Raw genomic sequence first — 15,079 nt, 5'->3', positions numbered from 1 at the left:
GTTCCCAGAGTTTCCTTGATCCATGAGGCAATGTTCTCAGTAAGTAAATCAAGTCTCACGCCAGTTTGTGATTGATGGGACAGCAGTCAAAGACTGGAACTACGTTTGTACACATCACAGACAATCCTGGTAATCATGATCAACCAGCTGACATTACTGGTGCCCAGAGGGTCCCAAGGGCTGTGTGACTGCAGAGAGCTCTGAGCAAAACAGGGAAATGCATTGTTCTCGTTGCTATGAGTTTAAAGAAGTCTGCTCAGCCATGTAATGATTTGGGGCTCTTTAATTGTTAATAATACCCAACACACACCACACAATTTACATGTGCAAGTGCCACATCTCTGCACTTGAGTCACAGCACAGCCTGCCCACTTCACCAGGACCAGAAAAAGAGCCTGCTGCCAAAGGGAGAGGGCTTCAGCTCCCCCTCAATGGGTGAGTTTGGCTCTGGTCTGGGTCTAGAGTGATAGGCATTCTCAGGCAGAGGACGGTCTGTCTTCACCTTTGTAACCTGGAAAGAAATGCAAAGAAGTGATACAACTTCTCACAGCATTCAAGAGCCAGGTTGAGTCAGAACTTCAAGGAAGAACTACGAAGAAGAACCAAACAATACTAAGGACACACTGTTCAGCTGATGAGAGCTCCTCAATACTTCTAAGAAAAGGGAAGGGAGGGGTGTTTCATCACAACTACAGAGTAGCTCCATGTGAGTATGAGCTTCATTCCTAAAGGAAAAGTCTCTACACCAGGAAAAGCAAACAGCAAAAGTTTCATTGTTTAAGAAAAGCGCAAGTCTTCTGGAAAAGCAACCCTGAAAAATGCTGCCAGTCTTATCATCCCACAGACTCCCAGTGCCGAGTTCACGAATCACCATCTGGCCAAGAGATGCTGGAGACCTGGTCTGGACAAAACATGCATAAGGAGGGAGAGCAGGATCTGCCTGTCTGCCCCAAAGGGTAAGAAGTTACCTTGGAGAGGTCTCCCAGGTCAGGTCTCACCCAGCCCAGCTTGTCCAGCACGCAGGAGTCGAAGGCTGCCTGCTGCTTGCGGCAGCGGCGCAGCTCCTGCTGGTTGCTGTAGTCGATGCACGTCCAGTACGCGGTGAAGGGCTCGGCACAGTGCGTTCGGATGCTCCTGGGGACAGCACAGGCACAAACCCCTCAGCAACCACCACTCAGCGCTCTTCTCTCGCACTCATTCCAACCTCAGCTCGGGATAAAGTGGGTTTTGCAGCTTTAAGTTCTCAGGAACATCTAAACTTTCAGTCAAGTCAGTATTTGTATCAAATACCTGTATAATTTCCATCACTGCAGCTATAATTAATATAGCTTAACTGCACGTGGAGACAGCAATAACTTAACTGATATGTGGAGGGTATTTTTGCTGGGTAGATGTTCACAGCCCCTCCACAGGACATCTTTGTTTTGCCAAATAATTTAGTTACATTATACAGTGCTCTAATGCTTCCAAATGATTTTGTGTCTAAAGCTCAAGAAGCCGTGCTTAGAACAGAGGTTTCAGCTGCTAGACTGAAGGTGGACATGCCTTGAGGTAATTAAATCAGGTCCTTTACTAGCAGTACTGGCACATGCCTTGGATCTACATGTTTGGTCAGGAGACGCAGGTGGTGCACCTGTGAGACAGGGAGGACAGACAACGCAATGCTCAGGTTGGTTTCCTGGAATTCATAGCACAGCTGCAAGGTGCAGCAGCCTCACACCACTGCCCTCAGTTCCCAACAAAAACCCAGGCCACTTGCTCTGAACCAAGGGCTACAGAGCTTCACATGACACAATAAATTCATGTATAAATAATCAAGACAAAACACATAGCCTCTATCCCCAGGAGTTTAAGAAGCAAATGTAAAAGTTTTGAAGGCCATCATGGTGGCAGCATTTTTAAATAGAATCATGGGATTACAGAATAGCTTGGATTGGCAGGAACCTTAAAATTCATCTCGTTCCACCCCCTGCCAGGGGCAGGGACACCTTCCACTATCCCAGGTTGCTCCAAGCCCTGTCCAACCTGGCCTTGGACACTTCCAGGGATGGGGCAGCCACAGCTTCTCTGGGCAGCCGGTGCCAGGGCCTGCCCACCCTCACAGGGCAAGATTTCTTCCTAATACCTAATCTAAACTGCCCTCTGTCAGTGTGAAGCCATCCCCCCTTATTCTGTCACTTCATACCCTTGTCACAAGGCCCTCTCCAGCTCTCTTGTAGCCCTTTCTGGTACTGAAAGCTGCACTAAGGTCACCCTGGAGCCTTCTCTTCCCCAGGCTGAACACCCGCAGCTCTCCCAGCCTGTCTCCAGAGCAGAGGGGGAAGGAGTGACCGCCAGCGCTCCAATGACACTGCCGGGCAAGGCCCCGCAGCACCGTCACCTGCAGGCCCGTGCGGCTCCACCGGTGTGTCCCGGCCGGGGGCCGCTCACCTGAAGAAGTCGATGGCGCACTGGTTCACCTGCCGGCCCTCCCTCAGGCACTTGCGCGGGTCCTTCTCCTCCCAGCGGCACAGCATGAACTCCTTGTTGGGCCGGTCGCACTGCGAGCCGTAGTGGTGCGCCGCGGCCTTCAGCACGGACGAGCTCACCGTCACCTGCGGCGGGGCACAGCGGCCGTGAGGGCGGGCGGGGAAAGCAGGGCAGGGCGGGAAAGGTCCCGCTGCCCCTCACGCACTCACCTCCGGCACATCGAGCTCCTCGAGCGGCGGCACCCGCAGCACCCCGGGCATGGCGGCTCTCCTTGAGCGCCCTCAGCGCCCGCCCCGCACCGCGCACGCGCCGCCGCGGGGGGCGGGGCCGCGGCGGGCGGGGGGCGGGGCCGTTGCCGCGGTGACCGGGACGCGCCGTCGGGGCCGCCATGGAGCTGGCGGGGGAGCGGTACCTGGGGGGCATCATGCGCGGCAGGTGGGGCCGGGGGGCAACCGGGGACACGGGGGGACCGCGAAAGGGCAGGGGGGGCTCGGGGGAACCGGGGAGCGGGACGGGGTGTGCTGGGGGCACGTGGGAGCGGGGGGTCCGGGAAGAGGCGGGGGGGGGGGGGAGCACGGGGACACGGAGGGCCCAGCGGGGTTCGCAGGGGACAAGTGGGACCGGGGGCCCGACGGAGCGAGCAAAGGGGTACCGGGAGGGCCGGGGAGTCGCGGGCGTTGCGGGTGGCAGATGGGCCATGGGGGCACGGTGGGGGGGTGGTGGCTGGTGGGACCCGGGGGGCGCCGGGGACGCGGGTTTGCCCTCACCCACCCCCCCATCTCTCCCAGGATGGAAGGATTCGGCTACTACGCGCTGCCGACGGGCACCGAGTACCGGGGCTCGCTGTGGGACGGGATGTTCCACGGGCAGGGCGAGCTGCTGCTCCCCAGCGGCGGCGGGTACCGGGCGCTCTGGGTCCGCGGGGCGCCCACGCAGGTACGGCCGGGGGGCTTCAGCGCGAGGGGCCTCCGCTGGCAGGAGACCCCGCCGCCAGGGAGGCTTTGAGGTGAAATACGTGAATTTCCGAGCCAAGACAGAGTTCGGCCCCTCGGGGTGGGGAGAGGCTGCTGGCGGCCGGGCACCGCAGACAGGATTCCCGACAAAAGCCGAGCGGAGCCGCGCTGGCCCTGCTGGGGCTCTGCCGGTGCAACCTGGCCTTGGCGTTCCGTCCATCCATCATGTTTATTAACTCTGCACTTAAACATGTTTTGCAGGGGAAATTCACTTTTGCAGATGGTCTCGAATACGACGAGGAAAAATGGCATTACTGCGATGGCTACGACAGAAGATTTTATACAGAAATCTGTTCTGGTTTTAAACCGCCAGGTACTAAATTGCGTTTGCAATCCTAAGAGTCTGGAAGGAATTAAACTAACAACTTTGCTTAAGAAAGATTAATTCGGCTACATGAGTAACATGGAGCAGAAATGCTCTGGCTAATTTCATACAACCCTAAGACGCTGCCAGAAGAATGTGGACACCACCTTCCACCAGCATAGCCTGGGATGCAGCACTGCATCCATAGCGGGTCTCTTGGAGTGATGACCCACAGGACAGGGCTTTATTATCTACAGCTTTTGATATCCTGATTAACCCTTTTATACCTTTCACCCTCACTGCACCAGCAGGGTGCTTTTGATACAGAAAAGCTGAGCAAAGGCAATTAGTTTGCATCCAGGACATCAAATGAAGTTTCAAGCATCTGCCCCATGTAGCTTTTTAGTAGGTTTGTGTTCAGTCTATGTTTTTGCTAAAGACTTCTATAATGTTATTGTTTATTGTAGTCAAAAGGTGGATTTACAAGGAAAAAAGTGAGTAAAATCTGTAACATAATACACACAATACATAGAATATTTTAGCGATGACATGGAGTTCTGTGAGGCCAGCAAGTCTCTCCTGGCCCCATTTTGGATTTTAGGGTTGTACTTGTAATGTTAACTTGGTGGGCTGAATCCCAGGACTGTGAATGAGGAAATCAAAGTGACAGTTTTTTATCACACAATCTTCGTGTGTGCATTTTTCCATTTTCATTTTCCACATCTGCAAAATTGACAAAATGCTTTACTAAATTTATTGTGAAGTAACTATGTTGTTTTTATAGCAAACACCATGGAGATGTATGTTAGTTATCTTGATCAAAGGCGTAAATTTTTTAAAAAATCAAACCTTGTTTTTCCCCTTCAGGCATTCCTCAGCTTACAAACCTGGATCCTCCCAAAATAATCCCAGAAGGTTGTTATGACTGTGGGGATGGATTCTATAACCCCAAAACCAGAGTTGTTGTTGACTACAAACACAAGTTTCTGAGAAATGCAGGTATGATTTAACTTCTTCTGCAAGGTAAACTATGAAGAGTTTATTTCTCATATCTTCTAGGTTGCCTGATTAAAGCCAAAATATAAACAACTCCATGACTTGGTTCTATTATCACTGAGGTAAAATATCTTCAACTTATTTGTTTTTTCGGTGATTTATGTATCCCCAGAGCTGTACAAATAATATTTTGTAAAATTACAATGAAGTATTCCCGAGCATATATGAATAAATACATTTTATTAGCATTTGGTATGTTAATCTCAGAAAAATCTTCAGTTTCTTCTGTTATGATCTCAAGCAAGGGAGTGGTTGTGAGTGGCACGTCACTGATCCTGAAAGCTGCAAAGCTCCATGTTGTGAACCACAAAAGTGCTTAAGCATGTGCTTATCTCTACATGTTGGAATAGTCCAGTTTATTAAAATGAGTCTGGGTCTTACCTTCCTGAACAGGAAACCTTCACCTTGGAGAGCTGTATTTGGAGTAGACTCTGGCAAATACATGGATAAGTCCCCAAATTAATAAGCCTTGGGGAAAATTAGTTCTTACCAAGCCAAAAGAGAAACTTTTCAAATTAAAAGCCACAGAATATCCTCAAACAGTTGACATTGGGATAACTCAAAAAATTTAATCTGACCTGAAGAAAACCTAATTTGTGTTCTGGCTATTTAATCTTTGTGTTTATCACCTTTTCAGTGCAGATGTTTTTAAAATGAAACTGATTTCTGAAAGCAACCACCCACCCTGCTTTTTTTTTTTTTTCTCAAATGTCCAAATTGCAAAACCTCTTTTTTTCTAGAAAACAGAACATTTCATTTTCAGTGTGCTACAGTTTTTGTTGCTTGGAAACTCCATTTTTCAGCAAATTTACTATTTGTTGTAAAAAAATTCTGCTCTACTCTACTTTCAAGAGCTTTTGTGAGTGTGCACTGTGATATTGGAGGAGGGAAGTGGGGGGGGGGTTAAATGAATTGGAGATACCATCTGCTATAAAATATACCCTGTGATACATGGCCTGTTTTATAAACGTTGAATAAAAACTGATCTAGATTATTACAAATGGCATCGATCCAAAATACTGGAATGCAGTGGGCCTACTGATGAGGAAGATAAGCAACATGCTTTCCAAAAACACAGGAACCTACACAGATTAGTACAGGAGGGAACGCCTTGGAATTCAATTTATTGTTTTTTAATCTGTTCTTTGAACTCATTGTCCTTTATGACATTTATCTCAAACCCTACAAATTATATCAATCAATATTGGCTCAGCAGCCCGGCACAGCGTGCAGCCTGAGAGAGTCATGGAGATGGGCTTTGTGTGGCCCTTCCAGCCAGAGCCTGGACACAAAGTTAAAGTTGTTGATGTGAGTGTGAAGAAGGAATGTGTCATGTAGGCCAGACCCTTCCTCTCAAGAACATGAACACAATTGAAAAACCCGGCACTTGTTCAACATCAGAGGAACTCTTGCCGCCCCAGGAGAGATGATTCAGGGCACAAGGCCACTGAAGTAAAGAGAAAAAAAAAATTTAAAAAACCCCAGCTGTAAGCAGAAGAAACTGAGGAAGAGGCTGAGATGACAGGGAACAGATCCAGAATTACTCCATTATAGGTTGGGCAGGAAAGAGCAGGAAAACCTCCAGGCTTCCAGCCAAGTCTTGAAAGCATCAAAAGCAGATGGTAGGAAGCATTCAGGAAGATCTTACAACAGCTTGACAGGTTTACCAAAATGACACTGTCTTCCTCAGCCCTGGCAGCAGGCTTCAGAATACTCCAGTCCTCACCTTTCACCCTGGCCCTATTATGAAGCAATTCCTAATTGTTTCTGGGCTGTTTGTGGAGGAGAGTGAGGAATCACTGAGCTTTGGCACGGCCTTGCCTCCAGACTGGCAGCATCCAGGTACCGTTCCAGAGGAGAGGAAAGCAGCCGCCATTTGAAACTCCTGAGTTTGCTTCCAGCACTTCTCTGTGGAGATGAGAGGATGTCGAGCACCACAGAGACTCCTGAGGAGTCTGGCAAGCCCTGCACTTTGCTAGCTCGGAGGTCTGATACTCATTTACTCAGAGAGCTCTCGCTGCTAGAGCAGTGCAAAGGCCCATCGTGAAAACATAATCAGGCCCAGGGAATGAGATGACAGCAACAGCTTTGTTATACGTTTTTATCTAGCAAAGTTTTCCAAATTCTCATTACAGCCTCGCAGTTATTACTCCGTCCCTAAACCTCTGTTTCCTTGGGGATGCTCAAATTTCTCTTGATTCTCCATGTGTTCTTCAAGCTTTTCTTTTTTCCAGTATTGCGAAGTACGCAAAATTGAGCACATAAATAAGAATGGGAAGGCTCATTTGTAAGGAGATACGTTGTTTATTTTGAATAGATACTGGGACCAGGCTCCTGTTTCACCAGGAGTATTCCTCTTTTTTTTCCCCCAGAAATAGGACTCCTGGTACCTTTGTAACAGAGTTTGGTCAATAGAAAGATCGGAAGATTTCCCAGTTTTTCAGTGAAAAGTAGAAACTTCAAGATGTTATTTTTTAATGCGAAGCAGGGAGGTACAAGAAGAGTTGTGACAGTCAAGTTTTAGGCCCTCTGAATATCAGAGAAGCCCATAACTTTCAAAAAGCAAATACCATCAAAAATAGGAAATTTTTTATACTGAGATGGAAAAGACCTCAGGAGATTGCCTGGGTCACCTGCCTGTCTTGATGAAAAGCAAAGATATTTCTGATGAAAATTGCCTTGTTTCTCCTGTGGTTTTCCCAGGGATGGGTTAAATAATATAAAACATGCTTTTCCTCTTTTAATATGAGGATTTTTGCTCTACTATTTTCATATTTCTTCTGCAGTCAATATTACCTGGAATATACTTGTACCTCTTACTATAAATCAAAAGACACAGAAAGACACAAAATCTGCCTTTTCACTCAGAGCTCAGTCAGGGAACTGAATTAACAGCAGGATTAGGTCCAGAATACCAGAACAAGTGTCTTATTAAGAGGGGTTTGGTGTTACTGCAGTCCCAAGCCAGCCAGCAATCAGCATTTCTACAAGCCTGAAAGTCTTGTGAAAAGCAGCAGGAAAAATCCTGCTGCTTCAGGAATCATTATAAGCTGAAAAGGTCAAGATTCAAGAACATTATTTTCGTATAGTTTAGAGAAGTCTGGGGTTAGAACGTCTGAGGTTCCTTGGTTGTGAGGCTGGCCTGACTCCCCAGGCAAGGGGGCAAAGCCATTTTAATTCTAAGCCTTAATAATCACAGACTTACAGTTTCCTCATGTTGTTACCTTGGGTTGGAGGCTCTCATGCTTGGTCTGAGAGGACTGAGAAGCACAAATTTTTTGGACAGTCAGCAATGATATGTTCAACCATTTCAGGTTTTTATCCAGCTATGCAAATCCATGAGAGAAATTTCCTACATTTGGACTTTTTTTCCTTACAACTCAGATTTGACTTACACCAAGTGCTTTTTGGGAAACGTAGACTTTGACTTGCCTGAAAAATGTAGTTGAGAAACAGCCATAACCACTCAATAATCGCTCAGGGTAATATTTCTGTACCTACCCTCATGTACCCCAAATACATGCAGATGTTTGCGTGCTCTTTCTCAGAAACTACTGGAGAATTGGGTGTGGGATGAGGACCTGGCAATTTTTCAGGCCTGGAGTATTTCTGGAAAAAAGACAGCAAGTTTAACTTCGAGTCAACTGTGGTGCAGGAAAAAAGATTGACTGCACTGAGGGATCATGCACAGAGCTTTATTCCCTGTTCTTCTTTGAAATTGCCCTTTCTGATGATGGAGGGAGTGGATGAACAGCCTGATTCCAGGCTAGTCCCTAGTCATTGCCTAAGAATGTACGAGTTGTTTTGGCAGATGCCCTGAGCAAGGAGAGGAAAGCCCCAGCAATACACATACGAGGGAATATGGGATTTTTGTTCGAATGAATTTAGCTTCCCATAGATTTAAATGTCTACTTATAAGGCAGGACCATTTAATCTTTTGTACATTTGTTTCTTTTTTATTTGACTTAAGATACTGAATTTAGATGAGGTTTAGTTCCTACATATTGAAACTCTTAAAAGCTCTTCAAATAATTGTTCTTTGGATACTTGTTAAGCTAAAGAAATCAGTTTTGATCGGCAGTAAAAGTTCATGCTATTTTAAGTGCAATGCTATAGCTATTTTCTGTTGTATATTTAATCATTTTGAATTATATGTCATGTAAAAGATTTTAGCTCTGGGGCATTTGCCAGATGGCTGATTCTGCATTTCACACAACAAAAGAAATAATGTTTGTGTAAAGCTCTTAAAAATAGTTGGTAATCAGTATATTCTACAACGAATAGGATCCAGACCTGTTTGGAAAAAAACCCCAGCTTTTGCAGAAATTAATTTAGAGGATTTGGTCTCTACCTCTGGGCTCTGAACAAAACAAATTGTGTCTATTGTTTGCTGATTTTGTAACATTTAACAAGTTAACGGGATTGTAAATTTTACTCATTTTTATGTTAAATGCCATTTATTGCAATCCATTGATCTTTTTCTCTTTACTTTGGCTGACAAACTTATTTCTGAAAGCAGGGTTGTAAAGCAGAGAGCCAACACTGCTCTCCGTTTACACAAGTAGAGCATACGAATGTGAGTAGCCCTTTGCTTTTCTTGCTACAGCTGGAGTGCTTGTCCTTTTTACTGCTAATTCCTCTTTCTGGCATCTTTGATTCATGTTCCTCCAAAACACCACTGCAAAAAATATTTTCTCTCTCTGCCTTGGCACTCAGCTTCTTCTCTTTGCCCACAAGGCTCTACAGAGCTACCTACAAATTCACCTCCTGGTCTTGTCTCCTCCATCTCCCACATACTTTTTTCCCTTGCATCTAGTCCCAGGATATAGGTTTTTAGCCACATTCATACAATTCCAGTATTCTGGTACTTGCTTTCCAGACTCTGTGGTAGTCAGAAGCTGTGAAAAGTATTACATCCAGAAGCAGGTCAGAAATTGTATTATAACTCTTTGATCTGGATCTCCAAGTGCCACTTATCTACCTCTTCCTATTTTTTAGTTAGATAGCTTTTGTTCTGATGTCAGAGCTCTGGATCTAAATACCCAATGCTTAACAGATAAATTAGTTGAGGAGCCAAATCTCAGCAGGAGGAGAGGCAGAACCCTGGCAAGATCACACTGGGACTGCTGAGTGGGCAAGGCAAATGGCTGAGCAGTGAAGGTGGCAGAGGGAAATTGAGTCTGCTTCGTTTAAAATGAAGATCCCAGACTCCTATGAGAAGTTGGGGGTGTTTTCTTACCCTTCTTTTTTTTTTTTCTTACTTTACCCTAAACACTTCTTAAAATGTTGGACCAATTTTCCTACGCGTCATATGCTCTTTTCATATCTTTTTATATAGAAATGTGTTAAGATCAGGCACATTTTGGATGCCATTGCAATATTCATACATATGTCTTTGACACACAGTGTCAAAGTCTGCTCAGGTGACAGACAGAGATACTTAGAGACTTCTCATCTGAGCAACCAAGAATATTTTTAGATTAAATTTGGATTATATGTTTTAATCTAAAACGTCCTCCATTCAGCAAAATAGATTACGAACCGAGATAATTTATATTCCAGACTAAAGCCAGCAATGATAATATTAATATTTGCATCATGATGTAAGTTACTATGGTAATTTCAGTAGCTATAGCTTTTGCAGATATATTGTTCCTTCTGGTTTCCTGGTCTTTTTGAAAACTGTGGAAGTTTCAGTTCCAAAGAGTGGCATGCCAAGAATAACACCTTTGTTTGGGTGCTAACCATCCTATTGTGAATCCATTAAATAGGTTACACACGAGTCCTATAGGCACTTACATTCAATATACAGTTCATGTGAAAACAAGTTTTACAAGAGATGGAAAGTTCATTTGGGGGCCATTTTGGAATGACAGTAATTAAAAGAGAGTGGAAGGGTGAGAATTTGTGGGTGGAAGCAAAGGTTAATTGAGAACACATTTTCTGTTTTCTTGCCAGCCTTGACGTTGGTGGGGTCAGGTGCAGTAAGGAAAGGGGTGGTAGGGACCCGGAGGGAGCAGTGGAAATGGAAGGGGTGTGCCAGGCAGAACCCATGGCTGAGATGCTATCACATGTCACTGTGATTGTGCAGTGGGAGAACACGATAAACTGCGATAAACTGCGCTGCGGGTGCTGGGAGGAGTCAGGGATGTGAAAGAATTCAGTGATATTGTTGTTTACAATGGGCTGCATGTGCTTGGCCCTCTGCAAACAGAGAGGAAGCCCAGCTGCTGCTCAAGGATGGTGTGTTGTAAACACACCCTTCCAAAGCATGGGCACGGAAAGCTGAGCAGGGCTGGGCCTCCGGCCGTGCCAGGGCTCTGAGCGCTCCCTGGCCTGGTGAGGGCACATCCCAGGGACACCGACTGACTCCCCTCGTCGCTCACACGGGCTCTAACAGAGCACACAAAGGGATGACACCCACTCACATCTGGTCCCACCTTGCTCTTGGGCAGGGGAGGGAGCCACGGATCTGAATTTCAGAGTGCACCAGGCCTCCAGCGTAGAGACAGCATCTAAGACACCAGGAACACATACAGCTACAAAGACCTGGTATGCTCAGACAAGGTTTTAAAGGTGAGCAATGTAGGTTTTACCCTGTTTAAGCCACTGAGTATTCTGATTTCAACACAACTTCTCGGTGGTTTCCTGGGAAAGCAATAGTTAAGAGAAGCCTCCATGACAATAGTGCCTGTGCTGACAGTCTCAGCTCTGTGCCATGGCAGGCACCTAAGCATGCAGAGTCCTCAGAAGTCTCTCACAGCTGAGGTTTCCATAAGCAACCCAGAAACACGATAGTTAGAAGCAAATAATTCTAAACTTTGCAATATGCATTTAATATAGGAAGATTAAACGCACCTAAATTACAGTGTGTTTTCATGTCATCCCTTGAAAGCACCCTGAAGCAAGGCCACCCTGAATTTTCAGCTGTTTCTAATCCCAGATGAGAGATAAATCTGGAGCGTGGTATTTGGGGAAATCTCTTCTGCCACTGCTTTTAGCCTGAACATTGGAAAGGAGGCAAGTGGTTTCATTTTGCAGAGAGCAGAAATCCACTGATTTAAGTGGGCTGCAGTTTGAGCTCACTGTGGAATACACCTAACAGCAGTTGCAACACCTGTGTGACTGCTGACATTTGGAACTTCCCCTAAAGCCCCCCAAAACAAGGCAGAGACTTGCCAAGCAATATTTGGTGAGAAGAACCAGTTTTGAGATGGGCTACTTACAGGAACACATTACAACCAACAGCTTTAGCTGGGTCTTATTTACCTAAAGAGACCCTCCAGACTGACCTGTTGGCTGTGTGGACAGTGTCCAACAGGAGATCAGGAGCACTTGCACCCCTGGTTAATCACCTATTGTGGGCAGATGCTGTTTCTGGGGGCCAGTCGTGCAGGTGCCTGCCGGGGTTGGCTCCGTGTGCCTCTGCCTGCTGAATGAAAACAGCCTGAATTAATCACAAAAAATAACAGAGAAGCTGTCCCAGTGTGGGCTGGCTGAGGATCTCACCCACGGTATTCAAGATATATTTAGTGGGTGCTAGAATCTGATCTCATTTTTGATTGAGACACAAGGAAATAATTCAAGAGCTCATCCATTACAATATTTTGCTGTCTCAGTTTCAAGATTCCAATAATATGTCATGATAATAATGATTATATTTCACTGACTTGGGAAGAAATAACTGGGTAACATTTACTAACTGCACAGGAATACACCAGATTGCAGTGAAATGCTCAGACAAAGCTTTTTTCCTTTACCTTCGAATACCAGCATGGTTAGTCCTCTTTCAGCAAAGTCTGTTCCATCACTATTTATTCTACTGAGGAAAATCTAAAAAAATGGATAAACTTTTAAAGATGAATATGCTGACACAAAATTCAGCACACCACACCAAGAGCCCCATTCCACCTAATTGTGCACAGGGTGATAATTTAGCACTGATTTAAGAGTTTGTATTTTTTTCAAATCTTTTTTAAAAGGAAAATTACTTCTGAAGGTGAAGATGTGCTTAGACAATCATATTAACATATTCAAACAATTGCAATTTGCAAAATAGTAATTACAACTCACTATCTGGTAGCATTAATCAAACTTCAAGGTTTAATTCCATTTTAAATATTGATGAAATGTGATTCTCCAATCTAACCCTGGTGTTGCAGGGTTATGGAAGCAGCCAGTGACAGAAAAAGAGGAACGTGTAGTTAACAAGCAGCTGCCACAAAGAAGGATCGGCATCTGTGATTTAAATTGTTAGCTGCACAGTCAGGTAGAGTGTAAAAAGGGTAGTCAAGAGGCTGTTAAGTCCATTGCTGCCAATTACTAACAATCAGGGAGGAGCTTTAAGACTTGTTCAGTACAATAAACCCAGTTTGTCTTGTTTCAGGGGTTACTACTGAAGAGGTTGCAGCTGCACTGATTCAAATAGCCCTAAAACTACAGTAATTATCAACCAGTCTTCTTTAGTGTAGCAAAAGTATGTTTTACCATAGCTTAACTCTTTACATTCTAATATTTCCCTGCCTCCTCTCCCATAGCCAGCCCTGGAGCCATTCTCATCTCTGGGCTGTGGTTCTTCTTCCTATCCTGGATCAATTCTTTCATTTCCCGTTACCTGGACCACGGACCAGTTGTACATCACACTGGGTTGGATGGCAGTTCTAGGGATCTACTTTATGTTGAGTCATTACATCTATTTTTCCTTTTCATACATGAAGCTGAAATTCACATTGCTCGTTCAGTTTTTACATCTGGTTAAAGTATGTGCAGGTTAAGCAGGGCTTATGGACACGTATTTAATTTGCACGGGCTCAGATCACTGCATGAAGCAAGACATTTTGGAATCAGTCTGGCAGGGCTAAGATCCGTGGAGTGACTTGTCCTGGGTGCTTTCCTAGGAGACCAGGAAATCCCAGAATGCAGAAGGAAACAATCTGGGCAAACCAAGGGTATGTTGGAAACCTGTGAAGCCAAGTTACATCTGCCTTTCTTTGTGCTTACACCCTTGATACTCAGCTGAGTGAGTGCTGTCAAAGGCTCAGACAGACTCAGGCTGGTTATTTCTAGTGCTCAGGTGAGCCAGGTGTGCCCAGCTACCAGCCAAACGTGGTGATACACAGCATCTCTAAGTTTTCTTATTCCTTCACCATGACACAAATAGACAAAAGTTTCCTTTTCATGCAGTTATTACAAGCTCAGATAAACTACTTTTTTTGGTTAAGGCAATTCCAGCTAAAGCCACAGAGCCACACAGACTGGACAACATCTGTCACAGGCTCACATCTGCAACACCTAGAGCATAGAACAAAAGCCAGCACATTGATCATGGCTTGGATGTTGTTTTTAAGAAAGCTTAAGGACCACATTTGCATTCCTGTTGCAGCCCTCAGTGGAATCTGCCCGTGAGGATTGCGTGGTCTTTAAGCAAGACTCAGTGCTCATGTTTTTAATTTCCCTTTTAGCATATTTTTTCAGCATCTATTTTCTCCTACTTTATACCCATATTAGAAATGTGCCATTAACGGGCTATGTTGTAATGGATCTATGAATCTATAAGGAATAAAAAAGAGACCAGTGAAACACAGAAAGAGCTGAATTTAACTATTCTATCCAAATTATGAACATTTTGCAGTCATTAAAGCAAGCACCTTGGCACGTGCTTTCCTGCCTCCACCAGGATTCTTTCCTGCCTCCACCAGGATGCTTTCCTCCTTTCACCAGGATGCTTTCTGCCCTCACCAGGATGCCAGCAGAGCTGTGTGTGAGCATGTGAGCAGCACGTTATGGGTGTGTGCCCGACTCACTCAGCCAGCAATGAAAGAAAAAAGGAAAGACAAAGCTGACTTGATTCACGAGCCACCACAGTCAATGGGATTAACCCCCAGGCTTGAGGACTTGTGCATCAGAATTTGTCACATACCCCTCTGGGAACTTCTGAGCTTAACACTTCATTCCCAGGACCTTCCTGTCTTTTGCATTTCAAATGCTCCTCTGTCGCTTTAACATAAAGGTACAACTCCACAATCAAAAGATCTCCATGAAAATTTGACTCCTAAAGAAGTAACATGCTTCTTTCTCCGTTTTTTCTGACCTGCCTAAGCAGAGTGCTCAGCAGTGTGAATAAATGGGACCGTGATGGTCGCAGCACCGGGGTTACACCCCCTCAGCTCCGTCCTCCTCCCAGTCATCTGTTCTTTTACGTAACAAGGGCTGCCACAAATCCTCAAAATTAAGATTT

The 15,079-nt window shown here is 45.3% G+C and overlaps 2 protein-coding genes across 2 annotated transcripts in view; one reads left to right on the top strand and one right to left on the bottom strand.

Annotated features, from left to right (window-relative positions):
• Nucleotides 1–265: 265 nt before the first annotated feature.
• Nucleotides 266–2,788, bottom strand: NDUFA8 (NADH:ubiquinone oxidoreductase subunit A8). Its single transcript, XM_032131072.1, has 4 exons — nucleotides 2,679–2,788; nucleotides 2,431–2,594; nucleotides 969–1,134; nucleotides 266–511 (listed from the first exon to the last, which is right to left on the bottom strand). Exons 1-4 carry the CDS (start codon nucleotides 2,727–2,729, stop codon nucleotides 374–376), a joined length of 519 nt encoding a protein of 172 aa, XP_031986963.1. The 5' UTR covers nucleotides 2,730–2,788; the 3' UTR covers nucleotides 266–373.
• Nucleotides 2,789–2,817: 29 nt separating this feature from the next.
• Nucleotides 2,818–15,079, top strand: part of MORN5 (MORN repeat containing 5) — a 14,671-nt gene continuing 2,409 nt past the window's right edge. Inside the window, exons 1-4 of the mRNA XM_032130864.1 lie at nucleotides 2,818–2,904; nucleotides 3,258–3,405; nucleotides 3,684–3,795; nucleotides 4,654–4,785. Coding sequence (XP_031986755.1) covers nucleotides 2,858–2,904; nucleotides 3,258–3,405; nucleotides 3,684–3,795; nucleotides 4,654–4,785 — 439 coding nt within the window. The 5' untranslated portion in view covers nucleotides 2,818–2,857. The remainder of the gene's footprint in view (nucleotides 2,905–3,257; nucleotides 3,406–3,683; nucleotides 3,796–4,653; nucleotides 4,786–15,079) is intronic.

The sequence above is a fragment of the Corvus moneduloides genome, chromosome 21, assembly GCF_009650955.1.
Source record: "Corvus moneduloides isolate bCorMon1 chromosome 21, bCorMon1.pri, whole genome shotgun sequence".
Taxonomy (NCBI): domain Eukaryota; kingdom Metazoa; phylum Chordata; class Aves; order Passeriformes; family Corvidae; genus Corvus; species Corvus moneduloides.
Note: the sequence above shows the minus strand (reverse complement) of the source record. Positions and strands in the feature narration are given on the sequence as shown.